The 14,780-nt window shown below is 44.6% G+C and overlaps 1 protein-coding gene across 3 annotated transcripts in view; it reads left to right on the forward strand.

The window, feature by feature from the left end:
• gopc (golgi-associated PDZ and coiled-coil motif containing) overlaps positions 1-14,780 on the forward strand; it is a 47,225-nt gene that overhangs the window by 24,774 nt on the left and 7,671 nt on the right. For all 3 annotated transcript variants that reach the window (XM_029849226.1, XM_029849224.1, XM_029849225.1), the window contains 2 exons: positions 1,275-1,440; positions 9,316-9,411. In XM_029849226.1, the coding sequence (XP_029705086.1) occupies positions 1,275-1,440; positions 9,316-9,411 (262 nt within the window). The remainder of the gene's footprint in view (positions 1-1,274; positions 1,441-9,315; positions 9,412-14,780) is intronic.

The following is a 14,780-nucleotide window of genomic DNA, read 5'->3' on the forward strand; positions in this document are numbered from 1 at the left end:
GACTGAAAGCCTGACATTTGCCACTGCCACAGTCCAATGAGCATGAGAGGGTCACTCAACACTGCTGCAGCTTTATTTATTATGCAATCAATGTACAAAAGTAAATATGCATCATAGACATGCATAGACAAACTCAAATGATGTCTGAAGCAACTCAAGATGGCCTGAGTTGCAGCAGTGAACTCCTAGAATTGTGCTGGTCACATGTTACTCAACCGTGGAACCATGTTCGTCATGTTGAAAGCAGTTTTCTTCCCCACTGTGGAAAATCTCCATCTAGCAGGTTGCCTGTTGCTGTAGCGTTGCCTTAATGCTCCATTTTAAAATATTCCAACCGACAGTACTTTGATTCATTCTTCCCATCTTGGTCGCATTTAATGTGGTCTTTCCTAGCCTAGCTCAAGGGTCGGCTCACTGCCGCTCATATAGAGCTTTACTGATCCCACTAGCATGGGTCAACTGATTACCGTATTTTCACGACCATAAGGCACACTGTAATAAAAGGCACAGTCTCAGTTATGGGTGTACCGTATTATTTGGCGCATGCTAATACATACAGTAAAAAATGACAACGGAAGTAAAACAGTGAGTTTTGACACATTTACTGAACAAAATATTCATTTTTCCGCCACAAAACCATCAAAGTTCATCTTCTGTATCTGAATTAAACAGCTGCGCTATTTCAATGTCCAACACCCCGAATTCCTCTTCTTCATCATCTGAATCAGACTCACCGACCGGTTCTGCTTCAGCGTTGATGCCGGCTTTTGTGAAAGCTCTTACAATACATGAAGACGGTATCATAGCCCATGCATCTACAATCCACCCGCATATGGTGGCATAACTTGCCCGCCGCTGCCTCATAGTCTTTGTGAAGGAGTGTTCGCCATCTTGCTTTGTTCCCGCATACGAACACCCACAATAAATAAAAGTTAAACGAAGGTGACGCTGGGATACACACAAACTTGTACAGATTGACGTCCCTCCTAGCCAATGGGATGACAGGAAGATGCTCGGCGATAGCCAATGGCAGAGCAGCTACAAGCATGTTTGCGTTCGCTAAACTCCGTGAGCTGCGAGTAGCAGCGGTAGCGTATTTTTGCCTTTCGTGTCCTGAAATTTCTTTCGTAACAAGAGGAAATATTTTCCTGTTGAGACGTTTCGTAACCTGAAAATTCCGCATGTAGAGACGTTCGTAGTAGAGGTCCCACTGTACTGTACCATACAAAATAACTGTCAGCAATGTGGTCAGCAGAGTCACATTTGCCTTGCAGGGTGCAACAGATCCAGTTACTGGGCCGTGACATGAAAGGACCCGCACATGACAAGTTGTGGAACCAACTGGAGGCAGAGATTCATCTCCATCGCCATAAGACGGTTATACGTGCATGCAGAGGTCGTAATGATGCGAAGAAACCTCTTCCCTCTCCTGCAGACCATGTGAGTATAAAGCTCAAGGCTAACTTGTTTTCACACTTGAGATATAACTTGTAATTGCAAAAGACTCAAGATGAGTATGTTTCAGTTTTGTTTGTTTTTTTGAGTGGGGACAAACATTATTTGACATAATTACAAAACAGATTTAATTCATACAGGTAACTAGCCAAAGCTGCACAGACAGTTTCAACTGGCTCTGTAGAGAGTGCTGTGGAGTCACATATTGCAGTAATTTCCAGTGTATTAAGGCGCACCTAAATATAAGTGACTCTGAAATTTGAGGTTAAGAAGTTAATCAACTTTTTACGCAAATAAGCCACATTTGACTATAAGCTGCAGGTGTCTACTTCAGTATCACAAACAGCGCTGACGCAGAGATAAAGGGGAACTGCTTTTTCACATATATACCATAATATTAACTGACCAAGCTAGTTTTCTCAAAGCCCACCCACCATAAAAATCTTGGTGCCGCTACTGAGCTATATGGAAAGATGTTACGCAGATTTGTTTATTTATTTAACTTTTAATTAAATACCAGTAACATTCCACAAGTACTTGGTTTTATTTTGTAAACTGCAAACGGTGCCTGTAACAAGGCTGATGGCAACAACTAACAAATAAAGCCAAGAAAGCTTCAAAGTTCCATTCATTTAGCATCATGCGGCGCTTGATCCTACCCCAGCTCACTCTCTTTGTCCTTCTCCTGTGCCGGAAAACCAATAAAGTCTTCCTCTTCAGTGTCGGAATTCAACAGCTGAAAACTAACTTTCTCCCTGCCATAGCCTAAATGAAACATTTGTTATTATAAATTAGTTATTAAGGTAATGAAACACTATTCGACCCTAAGGTACTCAGAAATAGGCTAACTAACAACAACTAACACATGCTCCAACCAAAGTCAAAAGCAACCAGGTAACCACATCCAGAGAGACAATGGCTTCTTATACAACCATATTTAAAGGGAGCAGTCACTCCAGGTGTCAACCATCATGGCTACCGAGCCACTCTCTTGGTACCAGCAACCACAATCTTAAAAGGAAACGGGTCCAAGGGCTAAGGACCTCTCACAGTCACATGCTCCACCAGTCTCTCTTTCATTGGCAGTGTTACTTTGGCTCAGAATGCAGGGTAAATGCATCCTCTCGTGGTCAGTTGTTCTCAATGTAACGGATGGTTCACCTTTTTTGTTAACCGTCCAGCTCAGAGGCTGACCAGAAATGACCGGGACTTTGTCCATATTTATGATGGCATCTGGTCCGATGGAATTCTCTGCTATCTTTACTTGAGTGAATTTGAGGGAGTTTTGCATTTTTTCCTTGTAGTCAGGAGGGAGTTGTTGACACAAAGTCGTTTGTGCCCTGATGGTCAGGTTATTTCGTCTCATAAATATGAGACATCACAATGGTCCACCTGCAAAATCTTCTAATTTCCGCTGCCATGTCCAACATCTCACCATGGATTTATTAATGCCACACGTACGTACATCAGCTCTATTTCCTTGTCTCAGCCAGATCAATCTTATTTAACTTGAAAGCCGCATCAAATTAGTTTCTTCCTTTATATTTCATGATGAGGGTGTGTGCTACGTGTTTGAATAACCAAATTAAGGGTCTAAATTATTTAGACCCTTAAATAAGGAGTGCATTTGATTGGCCCACTGTGACCTGTTGTGTAATTGTACTGGTCTGGTGTGGTTTAGCGGCATGAATCTAGGGAGCGGAAAAAAGTAGCGGCTTATACACTGCAAGTTACGATATACTTTTCTTTGTAGTGCTGACTTCTGACTGTTGCTCAGTTGTCAAAAGTGCTTTTTCAATGAAAATGTTATATTTAATTTAACAACAAGGTCCCAAAGTATAGAGGAAGCCTTGAGCTGCACAGACTTCAAGCTGCTTGAGGTCCAGTGTAAACGTTCCATAGTCTGACTGAAGATACAAGTTTCCATACAGCATCAATGCAAATGCTCAAGAGGATGTGGATTCCTGCCAGGTGCCACAAACCAAGAAGAACTGGCTGCATGTATCATGAAATAGAAGCAAAATTTGCCACAAAATTTGTCTATTTGCCCCAAAGTTCTGAAGATTAAACTTCTCAGGCAATTTTCACCTGCTGGTGCACTATGAGAGCCAATCAGGATTGTGTTGTTTCCTATGATATGATGTCCCTTTTACAGAGGAGAATGAGCTGATTTCACCATCTGTGAATGTATCTTAAGACACTTCTTTTAACCCTAACCCTCCTGTTGAATCTATATTGTAATGAAACCACTTTTGCATGAAGAGTAGTGTAAACACAAAAAGACATTACCAAAGACATCCAGAAGTACACTTTAACAGACATGGGCTTCAGAAAAAAAATGGTATCGTAACATCCTGCAAGAAACACAAGGTAGATGGAAACTTCACTGCTGTGAAGACTTGGAGGGGAGAGTGAGACCACTAACATGGGGATAATGGGTATTGATGAAGGACCTGACTCCAGCTTAGTACATGTTGTGCCTTAAATTATAAGGGATTTATGGATGGACTGGTGTCACAAAGATCAACTCCTTACCACACCGTAGTCACTAGAAGACCAGGAACCATATTCCTGGATTGGGCTCCAAAAGTGGCCAAAGCCTGATCGGCATTCACAGCCTCACGTAAACCATCTAGGGTGGGTCCCATAACTAAACAAATGGTGCATTTGTACTGCCAAATGTTCATGGAGGGCAGTCAGCTTCTTCAGTCAGTATGTGTGGATCATGTCAGAACTCGTGTTTTTCTTCAGTTTCAGGTTCTGATTCAGATCTGTTGTGTTGGGGATGGTAACAAATGGTAGGCCTGAAATGATGAATGACAACATGGCAGTTGAGGCTAGGAACATCCCTAATTATGTTGCCTTCAGGGAACATAGCCCATATGGTGTATTAAAATCAACACATCTGTCTTGTTGATGAGACTCACTGGTCATCAAATCTGACGTGGCACCAATCATATTAACTATATTTGGTCAACGCATTTGGCTTGTAAGAAAGCCCTCTCCTGCTGGTAACGTATTTCGTCACTTCCTGTCTTCTCAATCGTTCGCTGGTTGCACTGTGCACGGGGTGTTGTATTCACTTAATATTGAACACTTGGTGTGTTGTATTCACTTCACTTAAAATTTGAACACTTGGGACATTCTGGTCACCTGATAACAACAGTGAGAAACAACCCATACTAAACAAAAACAGGGCTTTGCCGACTATTAGCATTAGCTTGGCCTCACCGTCTGTTTCACCCGGTGTCTTTGTCTGTTCAGCGTGTGAAATGTTTAGTCACTCCTCTGCCTCCTTTAGTGAAGGGAATATGTGCAGAATATGTGTGTAGTTTATTTACGGCTATTGAGGCGAGACTCAGCGAGCTTGAGACGCAGTTCCGCAGCTTGGAGTTAGGTGGAGTTGCGTCAGGTAGCCAGGAGAAGCTAGCTGCTGCGGAGCCGCCTAGCATAGCTTCAGCTAGCGGTCCCCCGGCAGCAGCCGGCTAGCCAGGGCGGCTGGGTGACGGTTCGCAGGAAGCGTAGCCCAAAACAAAGGCCCACGGTGCACCACCAACTGCTTCCCGTGGCTAACCGTTTTTCCCCACTCTGCGACACACCCGCTGAGAAACCGACCCTGGTAATTGGCGACTCTGTTTTGCGCTACGTGAAGCCGACTCCAGCGACCATAGTTAAGTGCATTCCGGGGGCCAGATTATGGCTGCTGGCGAGACGTACACATAAATTTGGTAAAGTTATTATTCACGTCGGAGCCAACGACACCTGGCTTCGTCAGTCGGAGGTCACCAAAATTAACATAGAGTCGGTGTGCAACTACGCAAAAACGATGTCGGACTCTGTAGCATTCTCTGGTCCCCTCCCCAATCTGGCCAGCGATGATATGTTTATCCGTATGTCGTCGCTTCGTCGCTGGCTGTCACGGTGGTGCCCCGAAAACCAGGTGGCCTTTATAGACAATTGGAGCACTTTTTGGGGAAAACCTGGTCTGATTAGGAAAGACGGTGTCCATCCCACACGGGGTGGTGCCTCTCTCATTTCTAGTGATTTGGCTAATTTTATTAGACTCAAAGTGACCTGACAATCCAGGGTCCAGACCAGGATGCAGAGTTGTAGTCTTACACACCTCTCTGCTGCTTCCATAGAACCCTCATCCACCAACAATAATATATTTAACACTATAGAGGTAGTCTCTATTCCACGGTTAAAAGTTCACCAAGCACAGAGCAGGGGAGCGGTCAATCACCATAATCTTATTAAAATTAATACTAAAGCACAGGTTGGAGAAACTAATATCAGAATTAAGTGTGGACTGTTAAATATTAGATCTCTTTTGTGTAAATCCCTGTTAGTACACGACCTGATAGTGGATCATCACATTGATTTATTTTGTCTTACTGAGACCTGGCTTCAGGAGGAGGAGTATGTTAGCTTAAATGAATCTACTCCTCCTACCCATTTTAATTATCATATTCCTCGTGTTACTGGTCGAGGAGGGGGAGTGGCAGCAATCTATCACTCCAAATTATTAATTAATCATAGACCAAAATATGGCTCCAGTTCATTTGAAAGCCTGACTCTTGGCATCACCCATCTGAACTGGAAGGCAGAAAAGCCACTTCTGTTTGTAGTTGTATATCGGGCCCCTGCTGGGCCACATTCAGAATTCCTGTCTGAGTTCTCTGATTTCTTATCTGACTTGGTCCTTAGAACGGACAAAGTCATTATCATTGGAGACTTTAATATCCATGTAGACGTTGTAAATGACAGCTTTAGAAATGGCTTCATTTCATTACTTGAGTCAGTTGGTTTCCTCCAGCAGATAAACCAACCAACTCATAACTTCAACAACACCCTTGATCTAGTTCTACTTATGGTGTTGAGGTAGAACATGTGTCAGTGTTCCCTCAGAACCCACTCCTGTCAGACCATTCTTTGATCATTTTTACATTTATGATTAAGGATTCTTCTATGCTCAGAGCACAGTCTTACTATAGCAGATGTCTTTCAGATAATGCTGTAGCTAAGTTTAAGGAAGCGATGCCTGTGCTAATCCCAGGACCACTGTGTGTTTCCCCAGGGATCAATCATTATAATCTTAGCCCTGCTGAGGTTGACTCTATTGCTGAAGGTTCAGCAACCTCACTGAGAATCACGCTTGATTCTGTTGCCCCCCTGAAAAAGAAAATAGTTAATCAGAGGAGGTGTGCCCCTTGTTATAATTCACATATCAGGACCCTCAAGCAGAAAGTACGAAGACTGGAAAGGAAGTGGCATTCTTCTAAAATAGACAGCTATCATGTAGCCTGGAAAGACTGTCTATTAGTTTTCTTCCTGTTATAGGGGAGTTTTTCCTTGCCACTGTTGCTTGTCTGGGGTTAGGCCCTGGGATTCTGGAAAGTGCCTTGAATCAATTTTGATTGTAAAAGGCGCTAAATAAATAAAGATTGATTTGATAGATTTAATTTGTAGGTTGACCCCAGAAGCCATTTTTGTGTGCTCTGTGTGTGGCCTTCACAGTAGCATGAGGAAGTGGAACACCAATAGTGACAGTTTGGGTGTGAAACTGTATATTCTGCAATGTGTTGACAAACTATTGCGACTTAAGAAAAGATTTGAAACTGAAAATATAACACCTAGTTTCAACATCAACTGGCATTTCAACATCAAAATATAGTTTCATATTCAAGTGTTAGTTTTTCCTGATCATTTAAATTTTTCAAATGATAAAACCTGTTGACTTTGTTTACATGCCATACCAGTACCAGGTAGGTACTGGTACATTTTCCTACCCAAGTCAATATCATTATGTTAATGCAGGTCTGTCAATGCTCTGATTGGCCACATCAATGACGGGTCACGACAGTAACTCAAAGCTCAAACCCACCATTTTTAACATTTCCAACAGTAGCAGAGATTCTTCATTTGTTTTACTAAACAATGAGGCACAGACATTTTTTAGTAGTATTGATAGATGGCAGAACCCAGAGGGAGCTAATCTGTGATATTATTTAAAAAGTTGCTTTTGTGTGTCGCAGTCTCGTGCTGGGTGTGCATTTAAGTTGTGTGAATGTAGGGTTTTTAGATTGTGATTTCTGTATTTTAAGAAGAAAAGAGCTAACAGAACAAACCAAACCTTTATCAGAGACATTTCCATGTCCTCCACGATTCTGTTTATTGGCTATTGGCATAACAAAAGGTTCAGACCGCCTTCAAATCAATCTTTAAATCAATCTTTATTTATATAGCGTCTTTTACAATAAAAATTATTTCAAGGCGCTTTCCAGAATCCCAGGGCCTAACCCCAGACAAGCAACAGTGGCAAGGAAAAACTCCCCTTTAACAGGAAGAAACCTTGAGTAGGACAAGGCTCATGTAGGGGGACCCTCCAGCTGATGGCCGGCTGGGTAGAGAGAGAGAAGAAGGGGGAGGACAGGTAGAGAGGAGATAGTTTTCCTCTCTACCTGGAAAACTACTGGAACCAGAATGTGTGGAGCCCATACAGTGTAGTGGAAAATGCCATAGAAATGTGACTGCTGCAACATGAAAAGACGTCCCATGTCGTCATGCTCAATTTGCTGATAACGTTGCTGTTCCTGCCTGTCACATTGTGGTTTGATCACTGGACTTCCTGTCCAGAGTCTGGTCTCTGAAGAGACTTGTGGCCCTTTTTTCAGTCAACCAAATCAAAAGTGGAGCTCCACAATCTTCAGTGGAACACATACGTGAAGTAGGGTATGCTCAGGACATCCCACCCATCAGGAATGCCTTATTTACAGCTTGTGTAGCTTTCTGTTCGTCATGGCAGCCAAGGACAAGATCAGCAGATCCACCAGCTGCTCAGCTTCTGTAGAGAAGAAGAAAGTGACGAGCAGATTTCAGCTTCTGTGCTGCTCTCAGTTATTGATGCTGATATAAGCAGCCTGGCACGCTCTGAGTGGCCCGATGAGCAATGTTGCTCATGACTGTACGGCCACTAAGCACTGGCTAACCCTCCTGAGTGTCTCCAGCTCTCAGCTAGCTGCACCACCGGGCTCCTCCCTGTCCTCCTCTGTTGTCAGGAGTTCAAGACTTAGTTACTCCTTCTCTTAGTATCCTCATCACTGAAGCCATACATTCAACAAGCTACTGTAACTTACAATCTCTCCAGATGAGCCCCAAATTCCATCCTCCTCCTCTAAATGGACACTTGCACATTGTTCAGTCTGTGCTGAGCTTGGAAACGTTGCAAAGGGACAAAATGGTAACAAGAAGGCTGCCCATGGACTCTCTGACATCTATGCTGTCCACTGTTGCCCCCTCAGTGTTGCAGCACACGTAAAGGTGGAACGATGAGGATGATGATGATGATGACGTGTGAGAGGGAGGGCATAAAGAACCAGGCCCCTTTCAGTAGGGGGTCAGACCTGCTACTGCTGGTGATTTGGACATGCTCGGCCGCCACAACATCTCTCACCGATGCACTAACTTCAGTGTGAAAGCAGTATTGGTCTTGAACTTGTTACCTGATGGAGTCTCGCCCCGCTGCTCTGTGCTCCCTGCTTATAGAGTGGACTTCTTTTACTTTGTCCATTTATTTAGCCTAACCCTTTTTGTTTCTTTTGTGTTTTTGTTAAACAAAAACTGAGTTTATAAAAGACAAATCTGTGATAAGGATATTACAGATATACAAACACATTTGTCATGGTTTGCAAATATGGACTGTTCTTATACAGTGCATGGTTATTTTTCTTAAAATATTTTGTTTTCCAATCCTGCCTCTGTTCACTGCCCTACTTTTAACATCTTAAGAGAGTTACTTAAGAGTACTGTCATCCCTCTTCTCAAATGTTTACAACGCTGATTTTGCATATTTAATTTCAGGTCCCAGAAATGTTGAAGAAAACACAAGGAGTTGGCCCTATCAGGAAGGTGATACTTGTAAAAGATGACCATGAGGGACTTGGAATCTCCATTACAGTAAGATATCCTACTTACAGTATGTACTTCATCTTTACACACAACACACTACCAGCCCAGTACATAACAAGAGGGAAGAAAATGCTAGGAGGTAAAGAATAGATGGAACATCTCAACCATGCAGCTTTCTGATTAAACTGCAGCTGACAGATTTCTGATTGAGAAGAGCTGTAAAGACACCATTACAATAATCAAACCTACTGGAAATGAATTGCAAAGAGCCACATCACACACATGAACTGCCCCATCCCATACTCTCTTACAGACACAGAGACCTCTGCTCTGCCACAATTACCCTAAATGTCTCAACATGATGACAACAACTGACTCCTGCAGAACTAAGACCACAGGCCAGTTATTTTCAGCAATGAACACTGCACACAGTATCCCACAGACAAACTCTCACTTCAATATTCAGTAGAGGTCTATAAACGAAACTAAAATTTACAATTTTCATCAATTTTCAACATTTTCTTCTCTTAGCATACATGTTGCTTACTGGGACATCTGGCATTCATTGCTCTCAACAATCATTTTCAAATCTGGTTTATAGTCAGTTGTTAGCCGTTAGCATGAGGCCTCACTACCTGCCGAGGGAGTTCACACATGCCCTCGCTGTGGTTGTGTACATTTCCCCCTCTGCTAACGCTCATGCGGCCAGTGATGTCCTGCTCTCAGCAGTGAGCAGGCTGCAGACACAACACCCTGACCCCTTCCTCCTCATCTCTGGAGACCTCAATCGTGCCTCCATTTATCTTCTCTGCCCAAATTCACCCAGTATGTCACTTGCCACACCAGGGACAATAAAACACTGGACTTGTTCTATGCCAACACCAAGGAGGCATACCACTCTCTCCCACTCCCTCCCCTGGGCCGTGCCGACCACAACCTTGTACACCTCCAGCCTGTGTACAAACCTCTTGTACAGAGGCAGCCTGCTGTCACCCGCACAGTGAAGAAATGGTCCGAAGAAGCCGAGGAGGCCCTGAAAGACTGTCTCAACACAACCCTGTGGGATGTATTCAGCGACGCCCATGGGGAGGACATTGACAATCTCACCCAATGCAAAACGGATTATATTAATTTTTGTGTGGAGAATACCGTACCCACCAGGACTGTACGGAGTTTCTCCAACAGCAAGCCCTGGATCACCCCAGACATAAAGGCCCTCCTGAAGGAGGAGAAGAGGGCTTTTGTGTCTGGAGACAAGGAGGAGCTGAAGACTGTGCAGAGGGAACTCAGGAGGAAGATCAGACAGGAGAAAGACAACTACAGGAGGAAGATGGAAAACCAGCTGCAACAGAACAACATCTGTGGGGTATGGAAGGGACTGAAGACCATCTCGGGCTTCAAGGAGCAGAAGTCCCAACCTGTGGGTGACCGGGGGTGGGCTAACGACCTGAACTTGTTCAATAGATTTGATCAGGCACCCACCCCTCCCCCAACACTGCTGCTACCCCCGCCACTGTCTGTGCCCCCAATAGACTGTTCCTCCTGTCCCACCTCCTCCTCTCTCATGACCTTCAGTTCACATATACCTGATACTTCCAAGGTAGTTTTTTATGTCAACTGGACTGGGTTTCTTCTCTTGAAGATGTTTCGCCTTCTATCCAGAAGGCTTCTTCAGTTCAGAACTGAAGAAGCCTGGTGAGCCTTTTTCACCAAACTGGAGCAGTTAGTCGTCCAGGTGAGGTCCTGTGAGAGGTGGATCCCCAGGAATTTGAAGCTGGACACACGCTCCACCGCTGCTCCGTTGATGTGGACGGGTGGGTGGATGTCCGCCTTCCTCCTGAAGTCCAGGACGAGTTCTTTAGTTTTATTGGTGTTGAGCAGCAGGTTGTTGTTGTGGCACCACGTAGCTAAACGGTCCACCTCCTCCCTGTAAACTGACTCATCGTTATCCTTGATGAAGCCAATCACCGTGGTGTCATCTGCGAACTTGATGGTCAAATCAAATCAAATCAATCATTATTTATATAGCGTCTTATACAATCAAAATTATTTCAAGGCGCTTTCCAGAATCCCAGGGCCTAACCCCAGACAAGCAACAGTGGCAAGGAAAAACTCCCCTTTAACAGGAAGAAACCTTGAGCAGGACCAGGCTCATGTAGGGGGACCCTCCTGCTGATGGCCGGCTGGGTAAAGAGAGAGGAGAAGGAGGAGGGGAGAGGGAGAGGAGGGGAGAAGGAGAGGAGAGGAGAGGCACAGAGCACAGAAACACACACAAAAATACACTATACAACGGGTCAGGGGGCCGAAGGTCATCATGCAGCTCCGAAAGGCGGCGATACCTGTAAATAAACAGAGGGGAGCGGGGGGAGAAGCAGAAAAACTACACAGGAATCATCATAACTAGTCTGCTTGATGAGGAGGAGGAAAGGAGAGGAGAGGAAACCATGACCCAGTGGGGTGACAGAGGCCTGTCAGGTGATCATGTTTCCGGACCCTGGCAGCCGTGGCCTATAACAGCATAGCTAGAATGTGACCTAATGATTAGACGACCCCCTAAGTATGATAATTTTTCTATCTATGATAGTAACTGGAACTACAAAATTAACAACAATAAGCTTTTTTTTTTAAAGAGGTAGGTTTTAAGTCTGATCTTAAAAGTAGCAATGGAGTCAGCCTCCCGTACCTGGACAGGGAGCTGGTTCCATAGCAGGGGGGCCTGGTAGCTAAATGCTCGGCCCCCCATTCTACTCCTAGAAACTCTGGGAACCACAAGTAGACCAGCATTCTGAGAGCGGAGCGGTCTATTGGGCTGGTAAGGTATCACTAGCTCCTCCAGGTAGGATGGAGCTAGGCCTCTGAGGACCTTGTAGGTCAGAAGAAGGGTTTTAAAAATTATTCTAAATTTAACGGGCAGCCAATGAAGCGACGCCATTACAGGAGTTATGTGATCTCTTTTGTCAATACCTGTCAGAACTCTGGCTGCAGCATTTTGGATCAACTGGAGGCCTCTTAAAGAGTTGTTTGGACACCCTGATAATAAAGAATTACAATAGTCCAGCCTGGAAGTAACAAAAGCATGAATTAACTTTTCAGCATCAATCAATCAATCTTTCAATCGATCAATCACCTGTTCCTCAGGTGAAAAAAGGCACTTCTAGAGACTAATTTAATGTGTGAGTTGAAGGAGAGATTTTGATCAAAAGTTACTCCTAGATTCCTCACAGAAAGACTAGATGTTAATGAGATACCATCTAGAGTGATCATGTGATCTAATCTATCCCTGAGAGGTTCAGGACCAAACACCATGACCTCAGTTTTTCCTGAGTTAAGGAGGAGGAAATTTGAAGACATCCACGACTTTATGTCTTTAAGACAGGTCTGGAGCTTCACTAACTTCTCTGTCTCCTCTGGTTTCATGGATAAATAAAGCTGAGTGTCATCAGCATAACAATGAAAATTTATCCCATGCTGCCGAATAATGTTCCCTAAGAGATGCATGTACAAGGTGAAGAGGATTGGTCCAAGTACAGAACCTTGAGGAACCCCATGGCTAACCCTACTGTATGAAGAGGGAGCGGCATGAGCAAACTGGTATCTATCAGATAAATATGATCTAAACCAGTTTAGTGCTGTCCCTTTAATCCCAATCACATGTTCCAGTCTATGTAACAGGATGCTGTGATCAACTGTATCAAAAGCAGCAGTGAGATCCAGCAGAACCAGCATAGAGACCAGTCCATGATCTGAAGCTATGAGAAGATCATTAGTAACTTTAAGAAGTGCTGTTTCTGTGCTGTGATGAGCTCTAAAGCCTGACTGAAACATCTCAAACAGGCTGTTCCTCTGCAGGTGCTGCAGTAGCTGATGGTGATGATGGTGTTGGAACCATGTAGAGCTCTGCAGTCGTGGGTGAAAAGGGAGTAGAGGAATGGGCTCATCACACAGCCTTGTGGTACTCCAGTGTTTACAGTGAGGGGAGGGGAGCAGTGATGATCTAACCGCACATGTTGTGGTCTATTGGTCAGAAAGTCCAATAACCAGTTGCAGATGAAGGTGCTGATGCCCAGATCCTTTAGTTTGGTTATCAGCTTGGAGGGGATGACAGTGTTAAATGCTGAACTGAAGTCTTTGAACAGCATTCGGGCGTATGTGTCTTTATTGTCCAGGTGTGAGAGGACAGAGTGCAGTACTGTGGAGACTGCATCTTCTGTGCTCCTGTTCTTACGATAGGCGTACTGATGGGGGTCCAGGGTTGGGTGGAGACAGGATTTGAGTTGTGCCAAGACCAGCTGCTCTAAGCACTTTGTTATGATAGGAGTGAGTGCTACTGGACGATAGTCATTGAGACAAGCTGGGGTGGAATGTTTTGGTACTGGCACAATGGAGGTGGATTTGAAGCAGGTCGGCACAACTGCATGAGCCAGGGATAGATTGAATAAGTCCGTCAGGACCCCTGCTAACTCCGCAGCACAAGTTCTGAGCACGCGTCCAGGGATGCCATCGGGGCCCGCAGCTTTGCGTGGATTGATCCTGCTCAGTTCCGCTCTGACATCAGTGGTAGAGAAAGTTAAGGGTTGGTGGCCAGCAGTCAGCTCTACCTTGCTCGCTTGTTCATGGTTGTCCTTCTCAAACCGAGCATAGAAGTTGTTTAGCTCATTAAGGAAGGAGATGTCAGTTGAGGGGGGAGAGGGGTTGATGGGCTTGTAGTTGCTGATGACTTGAATGCCCTGCCACATACAGTAGATCGGGGGTTGGAGTTGGAGAAGTGCCCTTCTACCTTCAGCTTGTAGTTGTGTTTGGCTTTCTTAATACCCCGCTTCAGGCTCTGGCTGTGCTGTAGGTTTGTGCATCCCCCGATCGGAAGGCGATGTTACGGGCCTTCAGCAGGAGACGGACAACCCTATTCATCCAGGGCTTCTGATTAGGGTACATGGTGATCTGTTTCTGGGTGGTGACACTGTCTGTGGAGTTGGAGATGTAGTCCAGTACAGATGAGGCATAGCATTCGATGTCAATGTGAGAGTCACAGGTTGCCTTAGTGGCAAATGTATTCCAGTCTGTGTGTTTGAACCGGTCCTGCAGCCCGAAGTCTGTCCCCTCAGGCCACACCTTTATTGTCCTCACTGTGGGTTCCACCCGTTGAATGAGTGGTGAATACTTTGGGGAGAGAATGAGAGAGAGGTGGTCTGACTGTCCAATGTGGGGGAGGGATGTAGCTTTGTAAGCTCCAGCTATGTTGGAATAAACATGGTCCAATGTTCTCTCTCCTCTCGTGTGGCAAGAGACATGTTGATAAAATCTGGGGAGGACTGTCTTCAAATTTGCATGGTTGAAGTCCCCCGCAACAATAAAAGCAGCCTCAGGGTGTGTTGTCTGCTGTTTGCTAATGGCTGCATGTAGTTCTTTCAGTGCAAGCT

This window comes from Takifugu rubripes, chromosome 16 (assembly GCF_901000725.2).
Source record: "Takifugu rubripes chromosome 16, fTakRub1.2, whole genome shotgun sequence".
NCBI lineage: Eukaryota > Metazoa > Chordata > Actinopteri > Tetraodontiformes > Tetraodontidae > Takifugu > Takifugu rubripes.